At 42.0% G+C, this 19,919-nt stretch overlaps 1 protein-coding gene across 1 annotated transcript in view; it reads right to left on the bottom strand.

The window, feature by feature from the left end:
• Positions 1-575: 575 nt before the first annotated feature.
• Positions 576-19,919, bottom strand: part of wdfy3 (WD repeat and FYVE domain containing 3) — a 65,246-nt gene continuing 45,902 nt past the window's right edge. The window contains exons 25-46 of the mRNA XM_010767574.1: positions 19,510-19,739; positions 17,549-17,658; positions 16,439-16,621; positions 14,770-14,927; positions 14,296-14,373; positions 13,862-14,092; positions 11,334-11,502; positions 10,719-10,882; positions 9,526-9,674; positions 7,120-7,240; positions 6,907-6,992; positions 6,166-6,246; positions 5,808-5,862; positions 5,594-5,713; positions 4,737-4,854; positions 4,330-4,436; positions 3,643-3,796; positions 3,451-3,542; positions 3,150-3,362; positions 2,590-2,731; positions 2,297-2,451; positions 576-599 (exon numbers count right to left, since the gene is read on the bottom strand). Of these exons, the coding sequence (XP_010765876.1) occupies positions 576-599; positions 2,297-2,451; positions 2,590-2,731; positions 3,150-3,362; positions 3,451-3,542; positions 3,643-3,796; positions 4,330-4,436; positions 4,737-4,854; positions 5,594-5,713; positions 5,808-5,862; positions 6,166-6,246; positions 6,907-6,992; positions 7,120-7,240; positions 9,526-9,674; positions 10,719-10,882; positions 11,334-11,502; positions 13,862-14,092; positions 14,296-14,373; positions 14,770-14,927; positions 16,439-16,621; positions 17,549-17,658; positions 19,510-19,739 (2,940 nt within the window). The remainder of the gene's footprint in view (positions 600-2,296; positions 2,452-2,589; positions 2,732-3,149; positions 3,363-3,450; positions 3,543-3,642; positions 3,797-4,329; positions 4,437-4,736; positions 4,855-5,593; positions 5,714-5,807; positions 5,863-6,165; positions 6,247-6,906; positions 6,993-7,119; positions 7,241-9,525; positions 9,675-10,718; positions 10,883-11,333; positions 11,503-13,861; positions 14,093-14,295; positions 14,374-14,769; positions 14,928-16,438; positions 16,622-17,548; positions 17,659-19,509; positions 19,740-19,919) is intronic.

The following is a 19,919-nucleotide window of genomic DNA, read 5'->3' as shown; positions in this document are numbered from 1 at the left end:
GTGTCCCTGGTTGTGGTCGTCGGATGTACCGAGGGTTCTGGTAGCGACTGACACCCTTGAAGTGTGAACCAAAGTTCGTTGAACCTAAAAACGCGGAAGGTCGGAAAAGAGAGGTCTGAGACCGCGGAACTCGAAGGTTTACTTTGAGTGGTTTTGAACGCAAAGCAGACTTTTCTCCTGAAACATGCGTGACCGTTGGACAGGTCACGAACGAAAAGGCATGGGTTCGCAGTCTGCGGAGAAGGCAAAAGACCTCAAGTCTTCACACCGGAACTGGTACCCTTATGCCGATAACATCGGATAAAAGGGCCTGTGCAGACACTTGTCCTGAAAACTTCCGCGCGAGACTGTGAGGTCGCGTCCACCACGGTGACCGCTTCGCGGGTTAAGACCTTCGCTGAGCAAGAAGTGTTACGACAATTCCGACGCAGTAGAGAGAACCACCGTCACAAAGACGCCGTGTAAAGGGGGAACGTTGTCTGAAAAACAACCTACACGAACTTTGACGTGCAGACACTTGTCGAACGAGAAACTCTTTAAAGAAAAACAACGAATGGAGGACTACCTCCCAACAGTTACTTGCGGAGACTGTCGTCAGTCTAGTCGTCAGAAGGGGTATGAACACTAAATCCACATGACTTGGGTCTCGACTCACAAACCCGTTCCGAGTCCTTTGGCAACCGTTCCCCACGCTCAACACTTAATCTGCTAAGTTCACTAGCAACTTGTGGGATGATCATATGAAAAAGTATCTATAGATTATGAAATCTCTATCCTATAAACTCAAAAGCATTCGACATAAGGGTATTCAGTCGTTATATATTTTATTATTTTACGAACCGTTATACAGTCAAACTAAACATTACTTAGGATCTTACATACTGTAAACAACAAAAAATTAACGTAAAATGTCTTTTAATTTCTTGAAATAGTGTTATAAGACTTAAAGACCTCGTCAGGAATTATCTATTCATTTTAACTTTATTTTTTGAGGAACCTCGGTTATGTGTCACCCTGCAGGAGGTATCGTGTCTTGGGCGCCACTCTCGAGGAGGTTACCACTTCCGAACTACTTCGAGTTTGTAAGGTACTCGGTACTACCTTTGCAACAAAAGTCTAAATTAGGGCTAGTTGGGTACTAGGTATTTTGTGTAAATTTGATATTAGGATCTATAAAATCAAACTGAGGACCGAGTGCGGACGGGCAAATAAAGTTGGTCACTAGAATGCCGGGTACTACTCTCCCCCCGTCTGCAACTTAATAGATAAAAGGCCCAGAGTAAATGCAGCTGTGTACCAAGAGATTTTAGAGCACTACATGCTTCCGTCTGCTGAAAAGCTCTATGGAGATGAGGAATTCATTTTCCAGCATGATCTGGCACCTGCCCACAGTGCCAAAACCACCAGTAACTGGTGTACTGACCATGGCATTACTGTCCTCGATTGGCCTGCAAATTCCCCTGACCTGAAACCCATAGAGAATATGTGGGGTATTGTGAAGAAGAAACTGAAAGACACCAGACCCAACAATGCTAATGAGCTAAAGGCCGCTATTGAAGCATCCTGGGCATCCATAACACCTCAGCAATGCCACAGGCTGATTGCCTCCATGCCACGCCGCATTGATGCAGTAATCCGTGCAAAAGGATTCCCAACCAAGTACTGAGTGCATTAATGGACATTTTCAAATGTTTGATTGTGTTTTGCTGTTATAAATCTTTTTTTTTTACTTGGTCTGAGGAACTATTCTAGTTTTCTTAAGCTGTATGCCATAATCAGCAATATTAAAATAATAAAAGGCTTGCAATATTTCAGTTGATTTGTAATGAATCCAGAATGTATGACATTTTTGTTTTTTTAATTGCATTACAGAAAATAAAGAACTTTATCACAATATTCTAATTTTCTGAGACAGTCCTGTATATTCTAATATGGTGCAACTGTCAAAAAAAACAATGTTCCCCTGGGATTAATAAAGTATTTTGATTGATTGATGGATAATAGCCAAACTGGCATTAATCATCTCTTCTCTTTTTGAGATTGATGTATTTTATGCATAGTGTGTGTTTAATGAAAACAACATAATAATGCTAAATCTGGAGCAGGTAGGCAAAAAACGATTGTATTATTTTGAATATTTCCTGTATATGCGCCATTATAAGGTGGCATCGCGAGATTATAATCCAAATATACAGTACAGACACACCCCTATGGGTTAAAGGAGTGTGCATTACTACATTTGTCGCAATAGTAAATCTGTCAGAAACGTTTCCTTTATGATAACCGTTTTTGTCACCTTGTCGGACTCATAGTTAGCGAGTCTGCAGCTGAGGTCTGCGTAGCCCCAGGCGAAGGTCTTGCTCCAGGTGGGTGGAACCAGAACTTTGTTTTGCTCCACAGCAAGTATCCCCTTGTCCGTGCACACGATCTGTCCCACAGGTTCTTTCAGCTCTGCAACACAAAGCAACATGTGAGTCTACAGGGATTCCTGCACCTTAGCGAGGTCACAGTATGGAAGTACAAGGTTCTTACAGGAATTTACATTACAATTTTTTTTTTTTAAGTGTATATTTGTGCTTGTATATGTACCTTTTACTGGGGCTAAAGAAGGTCTGAGATTGTCCAGATGATGGAAGAAGATCTTGTCGCCGTTGGAGCTTGGAGGAACGCTCGACGCGTCACCGTTGGCTTTGCTGCGGACCCGTTTAGGAGGATGAGGCTTCTTGAACAGCTGAAACACAAACAGAACAGTGAAGAAGGTTCACTTATACATGAAGGGCTAAATGGAGAGTATCTTCATTTTAATTTTATTTTTTACTAGCTATACCAAATAATATTTGGTTCAAAGACATGGTAGCCATCATGCTGTCTTGCTATAACTGATAATGTAGGCCTGGCATATTTTATGTAGAGAGAAATGTGTTCGACTCCCTTTAAAATGTAACCAAAAGCAGTTTTGAGTTTGAGTTTAGGAATGATTTGTTTTCTAGTGCAGTTCAAAGAAAATTAAACTGCAGTAATTAAATTCCGGACTAGTTATTTAATAAAAACTGTAGTCCAAGTTGTAAAAATAAGTGTAGTATTAGCAGTTGTAGTAGTTTTGTGAGCATTAGTGGCCTTTTGTACTCCAACATAGGCCCGTATCTGACCTGTTTGGGGATTTGTCCGAAGTTGTTGATGAAACCGATGGTGGCTGTCTCTTTGAGTGGGTCGTTGATGTTGTAGATATCCACCTGACCCTCGTAGAACAGGTGGTGGAAGACGTTGACTGCCTCAACAGCCGGCGGGCCCTGCTGCTTGTACCCGAAGATCAGGTCGATCCATTCGTGGAGGTGGGCCGATACGTAGTCGCACTCCAAAGCCTGGACACAGGTGGGGAGGACAACGGAGGTTAATGTGTACTCGCTTGAAAACTCAACCTAAATCATCGCAAATGTGTTTATTTCATACGTCTCTGTGCACTCGGATGAACTCCCGTGGGTCTCCCTTGGCCCAGGGCGGCAGGATGACGTCACCCAGCCTGATGCCATTCTGCTTGGCCCCTGTGACATCACACAAAAGAAGGCAGACCGAACGTTAGTATCCACCATTGTTCTCAATAAGATCAACTAGCCGCCATTGGCCACGCTTTCCGATACTAACCCAGGTCAAAGTTGTTAGCGTTGAGTATGAACTCGGGCAGATAAAAGAACTCAGGGATGAGCTCCTTGACGTCGGCCATGTTGTGTTTGGAGGCAGAGAGCCAGGCTTCACGCATACTGTGGAACATCCTGTCAGCCAGGTCAAAATGTCCTCCCTGGTGAACGAACACACACACACACACACACACACACACACACACACACACACACACACACACACACACACACACACACACACACACACACACACACACACACACACACACACGAAATGACATGACATTCTGACACTAGGCTTTCAGGTGAACTTACGGTTGTAAAATAATATTTGTTTTACTAAAAGGATAGTTATATTTTCCATTAGGCCCAAACCCAACCCTAACCTTTAAAATCTGACAAAAGCAGAGCCTACACAACATAAGCTGAAAAATGCCATTAAATAGGACATATTATGCTCATTTTCAGGTTCACCAAAAGCAGGGATTTGAGCCTTTGCAGACCATTTACATGCACACAAACCTATATAGGACACTCAAGGAATGGGCAAACCCCAAAAGCATAATAGGGCCTTTTTAGCGTATGCAGTTGGACTGAAAACGACTAAATGTAAAGCTAATAGAATGTAATTAAAGAAACAATACATTACATTAGATAAGTCTGGACCAGACGAGGAGAGTTCAAATCAAACCTGAAGTCTGAGGAAAATCTGAGTGAAGGGCTCCATCCGGACCAGATAGGAGGCTACGATCATGGCTGATGAGTAGTGTGTGCCGTAGTGGTATGCTGGGGTTTCACCTGGCAGGACAGAAAACAACACTTTAACAATACTGGAACATGAAAACACAACCTAGACAAAAAGATTTTCTGAGCTTATGTTAACCACAGACCTTATTTCAGGCTTCTAAACACAAACATGTTCAAAAAACCATTGCCTGTGATCAATAACGATGTACTTGGATAACTCACTGGAGGGGGACTATTTTATAAGCTATCGTTTCTGCCCTCCCGCTTCAAATATATTTCTTTAACTCTGTCTTATCTCTGATCTCCCTGACTCCCTCATGTTAAACACTGTCTGTTGTGTGGAGGTCTTACCGGTGGGGTCTTCCCAGTCCTTGTACCGCTTCTTGTACTGCGTCAGTCTGTCGTCGGTCTGGGCACCCATCGGCTTGGCGAGGTTACGGAACGTCTTGGGGTTGTTTAGGTCCAGTTCCTGGTTTACATCCCCAACACAAACACCAGGGCCGTTACCAACACAGGAAAAAGTGTGCGAGCATTTTTTTTTCAATTGATTGAAAATAGAGCCAATGCCGTCGGAAGCAGCCGACCGTAGAAAAAGTGCTCGACCAAGCGTCTTATTCCGAGCATCTTTTATGCGGTCACTCCGGGCCTTATTTGACCTGGTAGACCACCGCGCCAACATGTCACTCTTGTGCTTTACCAATGCTTAAGTGCAATATGCACTTATATCCAATTTACAAAAAATATACAAATGTGTACTGGCTTTTGTAATACTTTAGTTTATACGGTAATTCACTTTAAAAAATAATGCAACATAATTTCTTACCATGGTTTACTTATTTGTTTGACTTATTTATTTATTATTCTTAACAACTCGTGCCTCACTTTTTATTTAATATTTAAGTGTACTGTTCCTTTTGCCTTTTATCTGTACCTCGCTGCTGCAACGCCGTAAAATAGCTGGGAAGATTCTGACTTCTGATTCTCATTCTGGGTTTTTGGCTGCGTATTTCAGATGGAAATGATCATAACAAGGATTGAAAAGCTCATTTGTTTGAGCCGATCGGCTGAAACCTGAATGCTTCTGCGGGTAAGTGCGTGACTTTTATCTCTGTACGTGGATTGTCCTCATTTCTGCCAGAAGAAGGCGCTCTGTGGACACACGCCCTAAAGGGGGATTCTTGCTGTTAACACGCTTCATTTCCACTTACCTCTGAGTCAAAGTCGGCCAGGATCCAGGGGAACACGGGGTACTGCATGAGGTCGTTGTAGGATCGTCCTGCCAACGTGTTCAGATGCATCAGGTACTGGAAGTTACTGATCTCTCCTCGCTGGAAAACAGACAGTAAGAAAACATTGCTTATAGTTTGACACTTCTATACTTTTAAAGGTGCTTAACTGAACAACATTGGTCTAGTTTCCCACCTCCCATCTCTGAGTCACTGACTTCTCTCCGACCAGCGTGCTGAGGAGCCCAGATCTGACAAGCACCAGGATAGACAGGATGTTTAGTTGAATACATCAGATCTTTACTTTATAAACAAACAACATTTAGTAACAAAGCAATTGTGATGTTTGTACGAATGTGTGGTGGAACCAAATTAGTCTTTATTCTATATTTGACCCTGTAGATGTAGGTCATTCATTTGATACATGACTACAGAAACCCATATCCATCATTTAAAACAAGTCATTTATCACAACAATGTGAAGTTAACTAATATGACTATGTATGATTTAGGTATCTGCCATAAATCATCTTCAAACACAGAGGCGGTGTTACCCTTGCTCCACGCTGGTGTTGGGCCTCTGTCCTGAAACCGACTCGGAGCTGTCAGCCAGTGAAGGCACCACCGCCAAGAACCTGCAGGTGGTGAAAAAAAATACATTACACAAGAACATACAGTTCCATCTGCATTAATTTACAAACCATTTCTGGATGACTGGCATTACAGTGATCTACTGGAAATAGAAGTGATGCTTTATAAGAGGCTTAGAACCTCCTCTGTGAGGATTGTATTCTAATACACAGCAGTAACCTGTGTAAAATCCCTCTTTTCTACCAATGAATCCAGCCTGAATCGTTGCTGAATGCTACACTGTATGCACCAATGACCTGAGTATATAGAAAACTGCAGTGTATCTTAGGCGATTAGAACTAATTCATCGCATCCATTTACGAGGGTTGAAAACGCACAAAACGCCTAACAGGTACAATGTGTTGTAAGGCTAGCAAATAGAAGCATGAGTGTTGCATAGTGATGTCATTATGTTACTGAAGTAAACAACGGATTCCTATGGAGGCATTTCAGGGAGGGGGGGGGGAACTCAAACAATTGTAGTCTTTGCAGACCATTTACATGCACCGAACACTATATAACACTACAGGAAAGGCAAAACCATATAAAAGCATAATATGGTGTCTTTAAAGTGTTTCATAATATTCTTTGCTTATGAAAAGGAGCAGCATTTACAGTTCGGCAACAGGCACTCCGAGCCTTAGGTGCGTATGTGTATTCAGTACCTTTGGTACACTTTGTTGCGGACTCCTTTCTGGAAGGCTAACAGGTAGTTCCTCCCATCTGCAGAGAAGACTTCCGCTGCCATGGGCTGAAAGGGGAAGACATATAGGTCATTTCAAATTGACAAAACAAGTGGCGAGTTAAACACTAGAAATAGGTAGTTAGTTAGTTAGTTAGTTAGTTAGTTAGTTAGAGGTAGTTATTGGGGCACCGACCTGCAGCAGGTAGCGTCTCTTGTGCACTTCCTTGATGTCCTCATAGGCGAATATGCTGCAGGTTCTTTTCAGCAGGCTCTGTCCTTGCCTCGCTCCTCTGGGGATGATGGCCTCGTGTAAACTGGACACAGACAGTGAAGCATTAAGAGTCGACTAAGTTACATTCAACCCATTCAGCACTATGTACTGTAATTTCACATAAACAATTACAGCAGCACCTACAGGACCGTTAATGACAAAAATGCAGGGGATACTCTTAAGGCTCTTAAATCAGTGTGGCAATTATGACTATAACTTATCATTTCATAAAAGTTCCATATAGTGTAATATGTGGTCATGCCAATAAAGCCCCTTTGTATTGTATAAACATTTTATCCAAATGTCTTTCATTAGCATACATTTTTTTCAAATTATTTTAGAAAATGTTGAATTGGCAACATATAAGAAGTTTTGTGTTTTTATTTGATACATTGCTAAATACTTTATTATGTAATTGTGATATTTACTTCCTATATCTTTATTCGACCTGCGAGCTAAGAATAATTCAATAAATGGAATGACTTTTTATAAATCAATACGGCAATAATAATAATAATTTGTTCAATTTATAATTTAATGTTTTTAGAAGTATTGTTAAAAAAGTGTTTTTAGATTAATAAATCGCAAAACTAATGACGATGAAAGTTTAATCTCCAAATCATATTCCCTTATTTGACAAATTATCATGAATATTTGGACAGAAATACAATGGAATACTATTACTGCTTTTTATTAATTAATGTGGCAATTAATACAATAATTAATTAAATTTATAATGTCATGTGTAAGCATTTCTAAAGAGTTTTAAAATCCTAGATAAAGTACCACATTCTGAAATGTCTTTAATCAAGTTCACATTTAAAATACACATGAGTTTTTTTTTTAAACACTAAAATATAAGAAGTTTTTTGTTTTTATTTGATACATTTGGAAACAATGGATTATAAACTGTCACATTAATATCGTGTTTTATTGATTTGACATATGAGCCAGTGTAAGAAAAAGTTTTGGAGAGTCGATCGGCATCGTATTTTACATTTTCCCACGGTTTTTACGACACGTGAGCAGTAAGATTGTACTGCATCACACATAGGGTTGGGTATCGTTTGGATTTTAACGATTCCGGTTATGCTTTTCGATTCCGGTTCTTGATTCTGGTTCTTTTGAGAGGGTAAAAATAAGTCCCATGACAGAAACTGGGAGAAAAATATATTTATGAAAACATTAAATCAAAATCTGTATTCCTATTTACAAATCAGTTCATACTGTTTAATTTTGTTACGGTTATTGAATACAATTATATAAAAATAATTGTTTAGTTAGTTCACATCAGTTTGAGAATGTACAATTGGCCCAGTCTCCTCTGATGTTACACTGCAACCTGCCTGTGAGACAGAGTCCAACCACACAGTCTGTGTCCAACACATCTCCTGCAATACACATGCTGCAGCTGCCCAGCTACTCACTGTTTGTAAAAGTAAATAAATAGTATTTTCTTTTCAATAATGTACTTTCTATACCCTGCTTCATAAACAATACTGACATCACTGTGCTCCTCCGAGTCTGTCTCACAGTCCGGGGATGTGAGGACAGTGCGAGGACACTTTGACTGCGATCAGCTGATACGGAGCATAGAGAGAGAGAGCTGCAGTCCGCGGGGCTCGGCCTCCGCCTCCTGTCCTCACAACTCGTTTTAATCCCGGTACCGGACAATTGTTATTTGTTCTTACTCGGAACCGAGTTTTGCTTCCCAACCCTGCCACTGTGCTACACGTCCCGCCCCGCCCCCGTCTAACAGTACAGAAAGTGGCGAGATGCATTTCCTTAGGAATCGACAAGCAAAACCGAAACTAACATTTCTAAACGAACAATGGCGGACACGGACAATTTGCGAATGAGTTCTGCCTTTTGTAACCTGAATTGAACAATCATTTGTCAATAAATAAGAGCGAAAAACGTCACTTGTCCATCGGACAAGTCAATTGAAAGATCTACTTGTCCGATATTGCAAATAACAAGTCGCGGACGGTGGGAAGTGTGCTTTCTCGCACACTGTGAGCTAATTGAGTGTGCCCTCGCACGTTTCTCTTGTATAGGACTGATGAGAGAGTATAACACCTGAGGGGGAACTCAATTAAATCAAAGCAGCATCTGTTTTCACGTTGTGTCTTTCACAACGCATGCTCTATCAGTAAAATGACATCATCCCGGCAAACTCCCACTGCAGCGCCCTGAGGAATGATGTCATGCTTTATTCAGGGCAGGAGAGTACAGTATCTGTGTGAGCCGCAGCTCCAGGGTGACTTCATGCAGCCCTGGTGTAAAGTTCTGATTCTGCTACTAAGGTAGACAGAAGCCTGGACCTACTTGGGGGGCAGCGTGTCGATGTCCCTGATCTCCCTGGACACCGTCATGGTGTAGCCGTCGATGACGTAGAAGTGCTCCTTCCCAAACAGCAGCAGACCCTCGCTGGTGTCCAAACCCTGCACCCTGGCACAGCGGTACATGTGCTGAATCTGGAACAGAGAACAAAGGAAACAAGTGCATTCATTACGTTTAGAGAAAGAAAGGTTTCTAAAACATTAGTCTATGGTCTAAATCCCTCAAGTAAAAAAGTCACTACTTGTGTGTAAAGTGGGAAGGCTCTAAAGTTTTTGTAAAAAAAGTATTTGCGGACATGGCTGCCAGCAATAGCCTGATGATAAAGAGAGAATTAGAGAATCGTGAAAAATCAGGGTACATTGTAAAGGGCGCGGCACATTTAGTAGTTTAATTGAATCACTTATTAGCAACCGCCTTTTTTATTATCCATAGAAACATTATTTATTCTTTGCTCCTTTTCAATTATCTAGATTGATTTATTGATTGACAGGGTATGCTAGTCTCACTCCTTGACCTTTTCGTTCTGGTATTTCAGAGAATACTACGACCCCAAAAGTGTAGCTCATGATGTCCTGAGTAACTGCTGGTGAAAAACTAAAAAGCACGTTTGTGAATAAGTCGATGTTAGAAACAAAAATGTAAATGTAAGTTAAGTGACATAGTAAGCCCTAACAGTAAAGATATGGCACACACTGTCAATTTACATGTATGATAGTATTATAATATATAGTATTATTTGAAGATCGCACAGTTATTAGTGCCAATAGACAACCTTTGACATTTTAACCATAGTCTTATGTCGCCTAAAATATATTTGTGCAGGTTTTTTTTTTTTACTTGAATAATTTGTGTTTAGTTCCCAAACTGCAGGAATATTTGGATTTGTTTGTACAGTCATGTCAATATGAAATATATACATACTCTAAGTAACTTTTTTCCAAGTTTTTGGAAAAACACACACCACCAGTCTATATTTAAAAACAGGCAGCTCTATGCTTTAAAAGGGACTAATAAAAGTGCAGAAATAACGCTACACTGATATAATGTTGCCAAGATAACCTAAATACATTTCTACACAAAATACGAAATCATTTAAAAAAAGGTTCTGTATTTAACACTGATGTGTGCCGAAGGATATGTTGTGATTTAAATGCCCAGTGTTTGTGTCCCTCTCTGACCTTCTCTCCCTCCTCCAGGAGGCGCAGCAGGGACGTGTTGTCGGTCCTCTGCTCTTCCTCGGGGCCCCCTGACTCCAGCAGCTGGTCCTGAAGCTGGTCCTGGCTGTCCTCGTCGGCTCCGTCCGCTGTGGACCGGGACCTCTTCAGAGGAGCCTTCACCAGGCCTGCAGGGAGGAGAAAACAGGGATTTCAGTGTGAGCACAAACCAAGAAGGAAAACAAACTAAAGTTGTGCTATCTAAAAACCAGCAGGCGATTACAACTATCACAATGTAACTGGCTAATGTGAATATACATTGAAATTCAATCAATCAAATTACAGAAATGTGATTGTTCTCATGAGAAGGCCGAGTCATATTGTCATCTAGTGGCGATGTCAGTAGTCAGTGGATATAAAATACTACAATACTCACGGCGCCCACTTCATTAGAGACACGGATATAGATGAGAGCAACCCATCTGATCACTTTCCTCTACATCATGTCCACTTTTAACATTTCAACTGTGTACTTTGAAGATTGACGTTAACCTCATTAGCGTCATCGTTTTAGTTGTGAAAAAAAAGAAATACAAAAATCAGGTCACAGGCCAGCATTCCCTGGGGTCGTCTCTGTACCTTTGACTCTTGCGATGGTGTCCTCTCCGTGCTCAGGCTCATGCTGGGTGGTCTCTCCTTCTGTGGTGTGCTCGACAGAGTGCTGGTACATGCCGGGGTTTCCAGACAGCAAACGCACGTAGTACTCCTTACTGTCGTAGCTGATGGCCCGCCGGTAACGGAGAGGCTTCTGGAGGAGGGACAAAACAGAAAGGATGTGAGTTGGTAACATTAACACTTATGCTTAATGAGCATAATGAGTCAGTCATGTCTCAATATGTTGTGTGTATACGAGTAGATTTTGTTGTACATTTCGGGGATTTAAAAAGTTCTCTAATACAGTTCATACAGTATGGTGGCCCACAGGGGCCAACGTGTTACAACAAAAACAATGCAAATGCTCCAAAACACATGCAAATAAAGAAGCATCTTTACCAACTTGACGAAACATGGCAGAATTGACTAAAAGCGCTGCATAAACAAAACGTAGCAAATACAAAACATTGCAAATAAAAAACACTGCAAGGAGCTCAAAACACTTAGACCGGGGACAGGAGCGCTTGTTGACGTTTGGCGGTTATAACGTTTTGTAAAAGCTGCGCATGTGTTGGCAAGTTTGTAAAGATGTTTCTTCATGTGCATTTGTTTTGGCACATTTGTGTTATATATTTACATCATTTTGTGTTTTAAGCCGTTGTAGTGCATTTTTTAGGGTCGGCCACCATAAGTTCCACTTGTTTGTGGACTCCAACACTATGACATTCGGCTTGGGATAAGTTGAGATAGTTTTAAGATGATAATAATATTAAAAGACGGTTTGCCTTTGAACCATACAAAAAAAGAGCCGTTACGTTACGTCCGCGGAGCCGTTACATTAAGTCGTCCTCACACACACACACACACTTTTCTCAGCTGCAGCTCCACCGATTTCTCCTCCCTGAGACGGTGGGACGCGGCGAGGCTGTGAGGCGGTGAGCCCAGCCAGGCTGCGGGTGTGTGTGTGTGTTCGGGCTGGGTTTCGCTGTGTCTTGCTGTCTCGCAGACGGCGACTGGGCTCACAGGGAGGGGGGGGGCAGGAGCTCCAACAAGCCGTTTAGGACAGAGAGTGAATACACATACTTTACAGAGATGCTGTATGAGAAACCAATGTGATTTTGGAAAATTGCACAATGTAAATCTATTCTAGTATACCTCAACAATGGAATTATGATCAGTAGAAATGGCATGACATGGGACCTTTAACATCTGAACCAGGTCCTTCAAAGTGACCTGATCATACCCACTTCCAACTGAGGGACATTATCTTGATTTAGAAGAAAAATATGGGATGATGAATATTTTGTTTTCATGCATAGGTCACACATAGTTAGATTAATCACAATGTTGTTCGTTCTCAAATTGTGATGTTCACTGGCTTGAGTTTCAAACGTATGGCAATCAAACAGCTGTGATGCAGAGACTGTCCATTGTTACCATTCAATTGGTACAAACATTAAAACGAACTCTCTTTTGTACAATAGCCAGGAGGCCTTTTTGGATACCACCCAACAAAGTCACAGCAAAATAGTCCTGGGTCAGCTGAACATATGCATGTTCACGTGCAAATGTACGGAGATACAAGCAAATATATTTACACACGGAGAAATGTCCTGTCAACTCCACCACAAGTCGGAATTGTTACTGTGTTGTTGCTGTAAAAATATTTATTCTGATTTGCACGTTTCTCTCTACCATGCGGTCACACCAGGCATCAACGGCAATTATTTTATCCCATGGGAGGTACCTGGGCAAGGACCCCAGCCAGGGCTGAGGGAACCAGGGGCACCAGAGGGGGAGGAGAGGGCTGGAGAACATGAAAAGAGGGAGGATGAGGATGTTATGACGTCAGTTTCTCCAGAAGGGTTCTGAAGATGACCATGAACTCATGGCTGCTTCATTTAAATCTACAGAGAAGTTATTTCAAAGGGTTTAATGTTATGTCCCTTTACAAATGTTTTATTCATAAGCCATTATCAGAAAATAAATACCTTAAAAAACAACCGTGTTTGATTCACTTTGCTCTCAAACGGCAGCTAACTATACTCATGTTACAGGATCATTGAAGTGCTTCTGAGCTTCAGCTTCTAAACGTTGTCTTTACACACCGTTCATTTCTCGTAAGAGCCCGATTGGTGCTGCAGCTGCACATAGTGGCAGAGTGGCTCCATCCTTAGCTACTCCTGTCATCAACCCAAGGGGACAAATATCTGTTTATTCTTTATAAGAAAATGAATTCAGGGATATAGTGCTATTTATTACTGGAACGCACGCATGACCCCCGTGCCCGTGGTTGTGATGCTTAAGTCAGTATATGTGTTTGCACTGATCCATCCACATTATTGAATGAAAATCTTCTTCTGCTCATTAAAACCTGCAGCGTCAGAAAGCAAGATGACTACCAGGCAGCAGAGACTGTGTCATGCCAGCACACTGTGCCATTCCTCACGGCCAATCAAATATTCAGAAATGAGACCATGGCAACGTACTAATCCAGATTTAAAGCTGAATACCTGTGCTGAGTTGCTGTTTGGCTCCAGCTCAGGGATGAATGGGTAGTGGATATAGAACAGGTCGTTGCGGACCATCTTCTTCCTCATCCGGCAGGGCCCCTCCGTCATCTCCAGCACAAACTTGTCCAGGCTGGAGCCGATGGGCGGGCCCCAGAGGCCCCTCTCACGCAGCAGCTCGTATTCGATGGACGCCCATTCCTCTGTCACGTACTTCAGAGCGTTCTGCTGCCGCTGGGAGATGGAGGGAACGATGAGTCACTTTAAAACGATAAATTATACATGCTGCTACACTAGCCTGTGAAAATGTGCCTGCACGGTTACAGGCTGTCAGTTGGTGCTGTAATGAATCATCTGCAATAAACCAGCTTAAAGTCTTTGTGAACACACTGTTTCTGAACAAAAAATAAATACAACTTGAGTGTTGAGTGCGGTACCTCTTGATATTCTTTGTACTGCATGGCCACCAGGTCTCGAACAACAGCAATGTGTGTGAACATCCACTGGAACGTCTCCTGTTAAACACAAATATATGCCGTTTATATAAGAAATGGCAGTACTTGATATTTTATCGAAATAACCAAATACTCCCCCATGAATGAATCATGAAGCAGAGGAATATTGTTTATATCATTTTGGGATTTTCTGTTATGCACTCTTTCTAAATGTTATTTATTTTCATTTGGAATGGATTAGTACTAAAAAGAAAAAAAATCTAAATGCAAGGAAGATCACTGTCTTAATTGTTACATTGTACTTGACCTTCAATTAAAAAAACGAATCCCTAAAAATGATAACTACCTCCTATAATGTAATTGCAATATCAGTCAAAAAATAATTGTAGTTTTGTTTTTCCCAGATAGTGCAGCCTTAATGAGTACATTTGCTGTGTCAGCTGTTTGTGTGTGTACCTGTGCAGACAGGCTGTTTTTGTTCAGGCTGTTCTCCCTCTTGTTGCGCCGGACGCCTGTCAGCTTGGAGAGGCCGAAGTTGCTGCTGACCCGGGACAGTTTGGACTGGGTCACTGGCGCCGCTGCCTCCCCGCGACTGATGCACTTCTTCTCATGGACTGAGAGACACACAAAAACAAAGCGTCTACATGAGCGTTTTCCCACTAAGCCATTTGAACAAGATGAGTTCAAGGTAAGATGCTGACAAAATACATTTATATTATTTGGAATGTTTTATCTTAACATTACAACTGTGGTAAAACTGCCAAATGAAGCAAATGTTATTTTGAAACCTGGGTAAAAAGATGACTGAAACAATAGATCTCATAGATTTGAGTCTTTAGCAGAAAACAGTCAAAATGAGTTAGATCTACTGTACCAAAACAAAATTGTAAAAATAAAATCTTCTCTCATGACTAATGGCTGCATTAAAACACAAAAAAAGAGCTGCAAGATTTTCTTTAGGATTTTAAAGGAAAAGTGTTAACCATTAGCTATGTAACCCTTAAATGGACAATCACGTACTGTATAGATATTATGTGCAATCAATAGGTTGCTATTTGCTACATTACATCCATATTTTACTGTTATTATAATGCGTATTACACATTAATACACCCCTTTTAAAACCCTATGGCACCTGTATTAAACCTGTATTACACCCATAATATACCCATGTTATTACATGCATATTACACCCATCTAACACCAGTATTACACTGTTATCGCAGCCATTTTACACATGGAAGCAGCCAGTAAAATGACTGTATCCCAATGGACACGGAAACCATTTAAGGGTTAAATATTCAGTTATGTGTTGCTAGTTGCATTTTACACAGACAATTTGAAGGCACCCATACCAGTCTCTTAAAAATAAAATAATTTGTGACGGTGGCTAAATGTTTGTCTCAAATATGAATGTCGTTTGAATAAACTGTTTTTTCCCCTTTCTTTGGCTGCTGTCACTTTCATATTTACTGTTTTTTATTAATATACAGCTTGTTTCCAAGACGGATTTCTCGTATACATTTTCTTAATTACTTAATATTGTGCATATTCTTTATGAGTCTTTTAAGTTTTCTTACCATTTTTTTCTTATTGTCCATTTTGAAGATCTAGCTAACACTGAACATTATTCTGTCAAGTAACATTAAAGGTGGGGTAGGTAATTTTGGAGAAACCAGCTAGAATTTGAAAATAAAAAGCCGGAACAAATCTGCCACTTCCTTACAGAGCCCCTCCTCCAACACACACGAACGCGCACATGACCAATGAGGGCACGAGATAAGTTTGTGCACAGATGGAAGGCTGACAGGCAGGTAGGCCATCCAGTTATTTTAGCCAGGCCGGCTAAAAAATGATTGGTCGTGTTTTTCTTACAGTACCACGGCTTCCACAGATGACTTTAATGAATTTTTTGTCAAAGCACTTAAGATATTCATTGCTAATCGGGATGTTAAGAGCATTCCATGGAATATAACAAAAAGTGTATCTCGAGCCGGTTTCTCAAACTTACCTACCCCACCTTTAAGTGTGTAAGAAATAAAACTCACAGACATGGATCAGAGATACTGAGCTAGTGCACAGCCAGTTAGTGTGTTTTGTATCTTGATGTGTGTGTGTGCCTCACCCAGGTGGTTCTGCCAGCTCTTCAGGGCCGGCTCCTCCAGGGCGGGCCTGGCCGTGGCGATGTCCACGTGTCCTCTGTCGTTGCAGGGAAGAGACACTTTGAATATGTCCTCAAGCATCTGCCTCTTGCTGTGCATCAGCTCCGTCCACACCCTGTTCACCGCCTTCAGCAGCAGCTGCCGCCCTGTGGAGGGAGCACAACATTTACTATTATTCCTACAATACTTGGATTTGGAATTTTTTGCAACACAAAAAAGCACAGATATGTTATACACGTATCATGACACCCTTACTAATATATATTGCTTTGAATAAGGTTTTAAAATCCCGAAAACTATAAAAATGTGCTGAATTTGAGTCCGAATTTGTCTCACTCATTAATTGGAATTAAGCCTGTCCGACATGAGAAGCTGGAAATAATCCTTAAGTAACATTTGAGAAAATAAATTATACAGATAGACCTAAGACTAACAAATCTAAGAGAACATGTTTCTAAAAAGAATTGTACACAATAAGACTTTGGAATATGTGTTTGAAAAACACATTTCAATTTTTAACAAATGTATAAAGTTTGGCTTTCTCACCAGGGGATAATCATTTAGATGGTTGGTTGACAATAGGGGTGCACAATTGACCCTTACATGGTTTCTGTACCCTGTAGGATACAGTCATTTGACAGGCCATGGCCATGTGTAAAATGGGTGTAATAACAGTGTAGTTGCAGAGTAATATTGGTTTTACATGGGTGTAATATGGGTCTAATAACAGTATCATACAAATAACAGTGTAACATGGGTGTAATACGGGTGTATCAATGGTGTCATATGGGTGTAACTTGGGTGTAAAAAAGGTGTAAAAGGGGTGTATCAATGTGAAATATTGGTGTAATAACAGCGTAATATGGGTGTAATGTAGAAAACAGATATTTAAATCTGAATGCACATCTGGGTTAATCATATCCAATTGTAGTTAGCAAAATATTTGGTAAAGGCAAAATATTAATGAGAAATGTTGATCGCCATATCACACACACACACACACACACACACACACACACACACACACACACACACACACACACACACACACACACACACACACAGTGTCTCACCCTCGCTGACGTCCTGGCTGTGCGTAGTGTCCGTCTCGTTCTCCGTGGGCATCATGACGTGCCAGGTTGTCATCCTGGCCTCCGCTTCCAGACCGAAGCCCTCCACGCTGCTGCAGAGACAAACAGACTTGCTGCTAAACTGCCACATATAGAGAAGTAGGTGGAGGGGGGGGGTGGGATTGCTTGGCTTCTCTGCAGACTGCTGTCTGTAGTCGTACAGTGTCAGCGTATGTGTTACAGCATATTGTGTCCCCAGCAGGCTAGGAAAATCTAATTCTACCCACCTGCTGCACTTTTGGAAAGGACAAACTCTACTAAAATAAACACTGACACAATCACCGTCTGAGTCACAGAAAACAAGTGTGAGAGTCGGTGGTAAACTGATGGTATAATACTAGTCACAGCCAGATCTGTTCAGAAATAATCCCTAGGAGTAGAACAGATGGAGCTGAGGAACCAAATGTAAACAAATATTATTAAAATGGCTCTGTTGAGATGAATCAACTGCTTGGAGATGTCCAGCCCCTTAAAATATCATGTACAATATGCTGCCAGCCAATAGAAGTGTGTGTGATACATAGTGATGTTATTATGTTACAGAAGTAAACAAAGGAGTCCAATGGAGGAGTTTCGGGGGGGGGCTATACTTTGCAATGTAGCCTTTGCAGACCATTTACATGCACATTCTCTTCACCCACAGCACTGCTACCTGACACCTTCAGAAGTACTCTTGACGACTCGGCCATCGTCTGCCTCATCTCTAATGAGGACTACAGGGAGTACAGGGAACTAATGCCAGAGGAACCACCTCCAGCTCAACGCAGGGAAGACCAAGGAGCTGGTGGTGGACTTAAGACGGCACCAACAGTCTCCCAGTGAAAATCCAGGGAGCAGACATCGAGATTGTGAAATCCTACAAATACCTTTGTGTTCATCTGAACAATAAACTGGACTGTTCGGATAACTGCACTGCTCCCTTTCTCTCTACAAGGAACAGACTGTATCTCCTGAGGAGACTGAGGTCTTTTGGGGTGCAGGGGGGCCTCCTGCAGACCTTCTATGACTCTGTTGTGGCATCAGCCATCTTTTAAGGCGTGGCCTGCTGGGGCTGCTGCATCTCGGCTGCTGACGGGAAGAGACTGCACAGACTGTTAAGGAAGGCCAGCTCTGTCCTGGGGAGTCCTCTGGACACTGTGGAGGAGGTGGGAGACAGGAGTCCTCTGGACACTGTGGAGGAGGTGGGAGACAGGAGTCCTTTGGACACTGTGGAGGTGGTGGGAGACAGGAGAATGGCAGAAAAGCTGTCCTCCCCTCTAGACAATGTGTCCCTCCCCCTCCAGGACACCCTGTCCGCACATTGCAGCTCCTTCAGGTTGCTGCACCCGTGTTGTCTCAGGGAGAGATACCGCAGGTCTGTACAACCACCATGTCCCCTGGTAACCCCCACACGTCACAATAGAAACTATGACACCCCTGCTGTGAAATTACATCAATATTTAATGATGTAAAAACACAAACAAATACAGACTACGACACCACTGTTGTGCAATAACACTTGAGTGAAATATGTAAATTGGAAATGTAGTACGAATGTTAATTTATTTTTAATAAACATTATTTGCATGCCCTTTCTAATAGTGTTTTATCTCTTTGTCTCTATCTTCACTTTTGCTGTAACAATGTAAAAAGGTATGCTGGTCTTCTCAAAAACCTATAACACACTACTGGAAAGGGAAAACCCCAAAAGATAGGACCTCTTTAACTATCATAACAAAGACCTAAAGCCCATTTGTTTGAGAAGATCCGACGAGCAGACGGTACATTTTGCTGCCGGTTAGTGTGGTCAGACTGAGCGGTGAAGTTCATCCTTACACAGTTTATGAGCCCGAATATTCCAGATGGTGCCAGAAAACACTATCACACAAGTACAGAGAAAGACTCTTTTAGCCCCGGGGCCTTACCTTCCACTGTGCAGGCAGATGAAGCAGTGAGCCAGGCAGGCCACAAAGTCCTGGTCGTGGTTGCCCGGCCCCAGCACCAGGTTGCGGTTGACGGTCAGGACCCTCAGGGCATCCAGCAGGGCCACCTGCTGAGCCACCGTCTTGTGGGGTCGACAAAGCTGGTACAGCACCGTCCGGTTCAGACAGTGGTAGATGGTGTCCAGGGACAGACCCTGGGAACGCCGCTTGGACTGTAGGAGGAAGAAAACAAACAGGTGGAGGAGGTCAGAGCCATAATGTAAAAATAAGAGATGTTTAGTTGTGCGGCTGGTACGCTGCTGTGCTCTGCATGTGGATAAAGCTGCTGTGGAAATCTTTCAGCATGGGAAAGAAGATTTGTTTGAGCAACCAGGGCTGAACTGGGTTAAGTC

Source organism: Notothenia coriiceps, unplaced genomic scaffold, assembly GCF_000735185.1.
Source record: "Notothenia coriiceps isolate Sejong01 unplaced genomic scaffold, NC01 NC01_scaffold00004485, whole genome shotgun sequence".
Lineage (NCBI taxonomy): Eukaryota > Metazoa > Chordata > Actinopteri > Perciformes > Nototheniidae > Notothenia > Notothenia coriiceps.
Note: the sequence above shows the minus strand (reverse complement) of the source record. Positions and strands in the feature narration are given on the sequence as shown.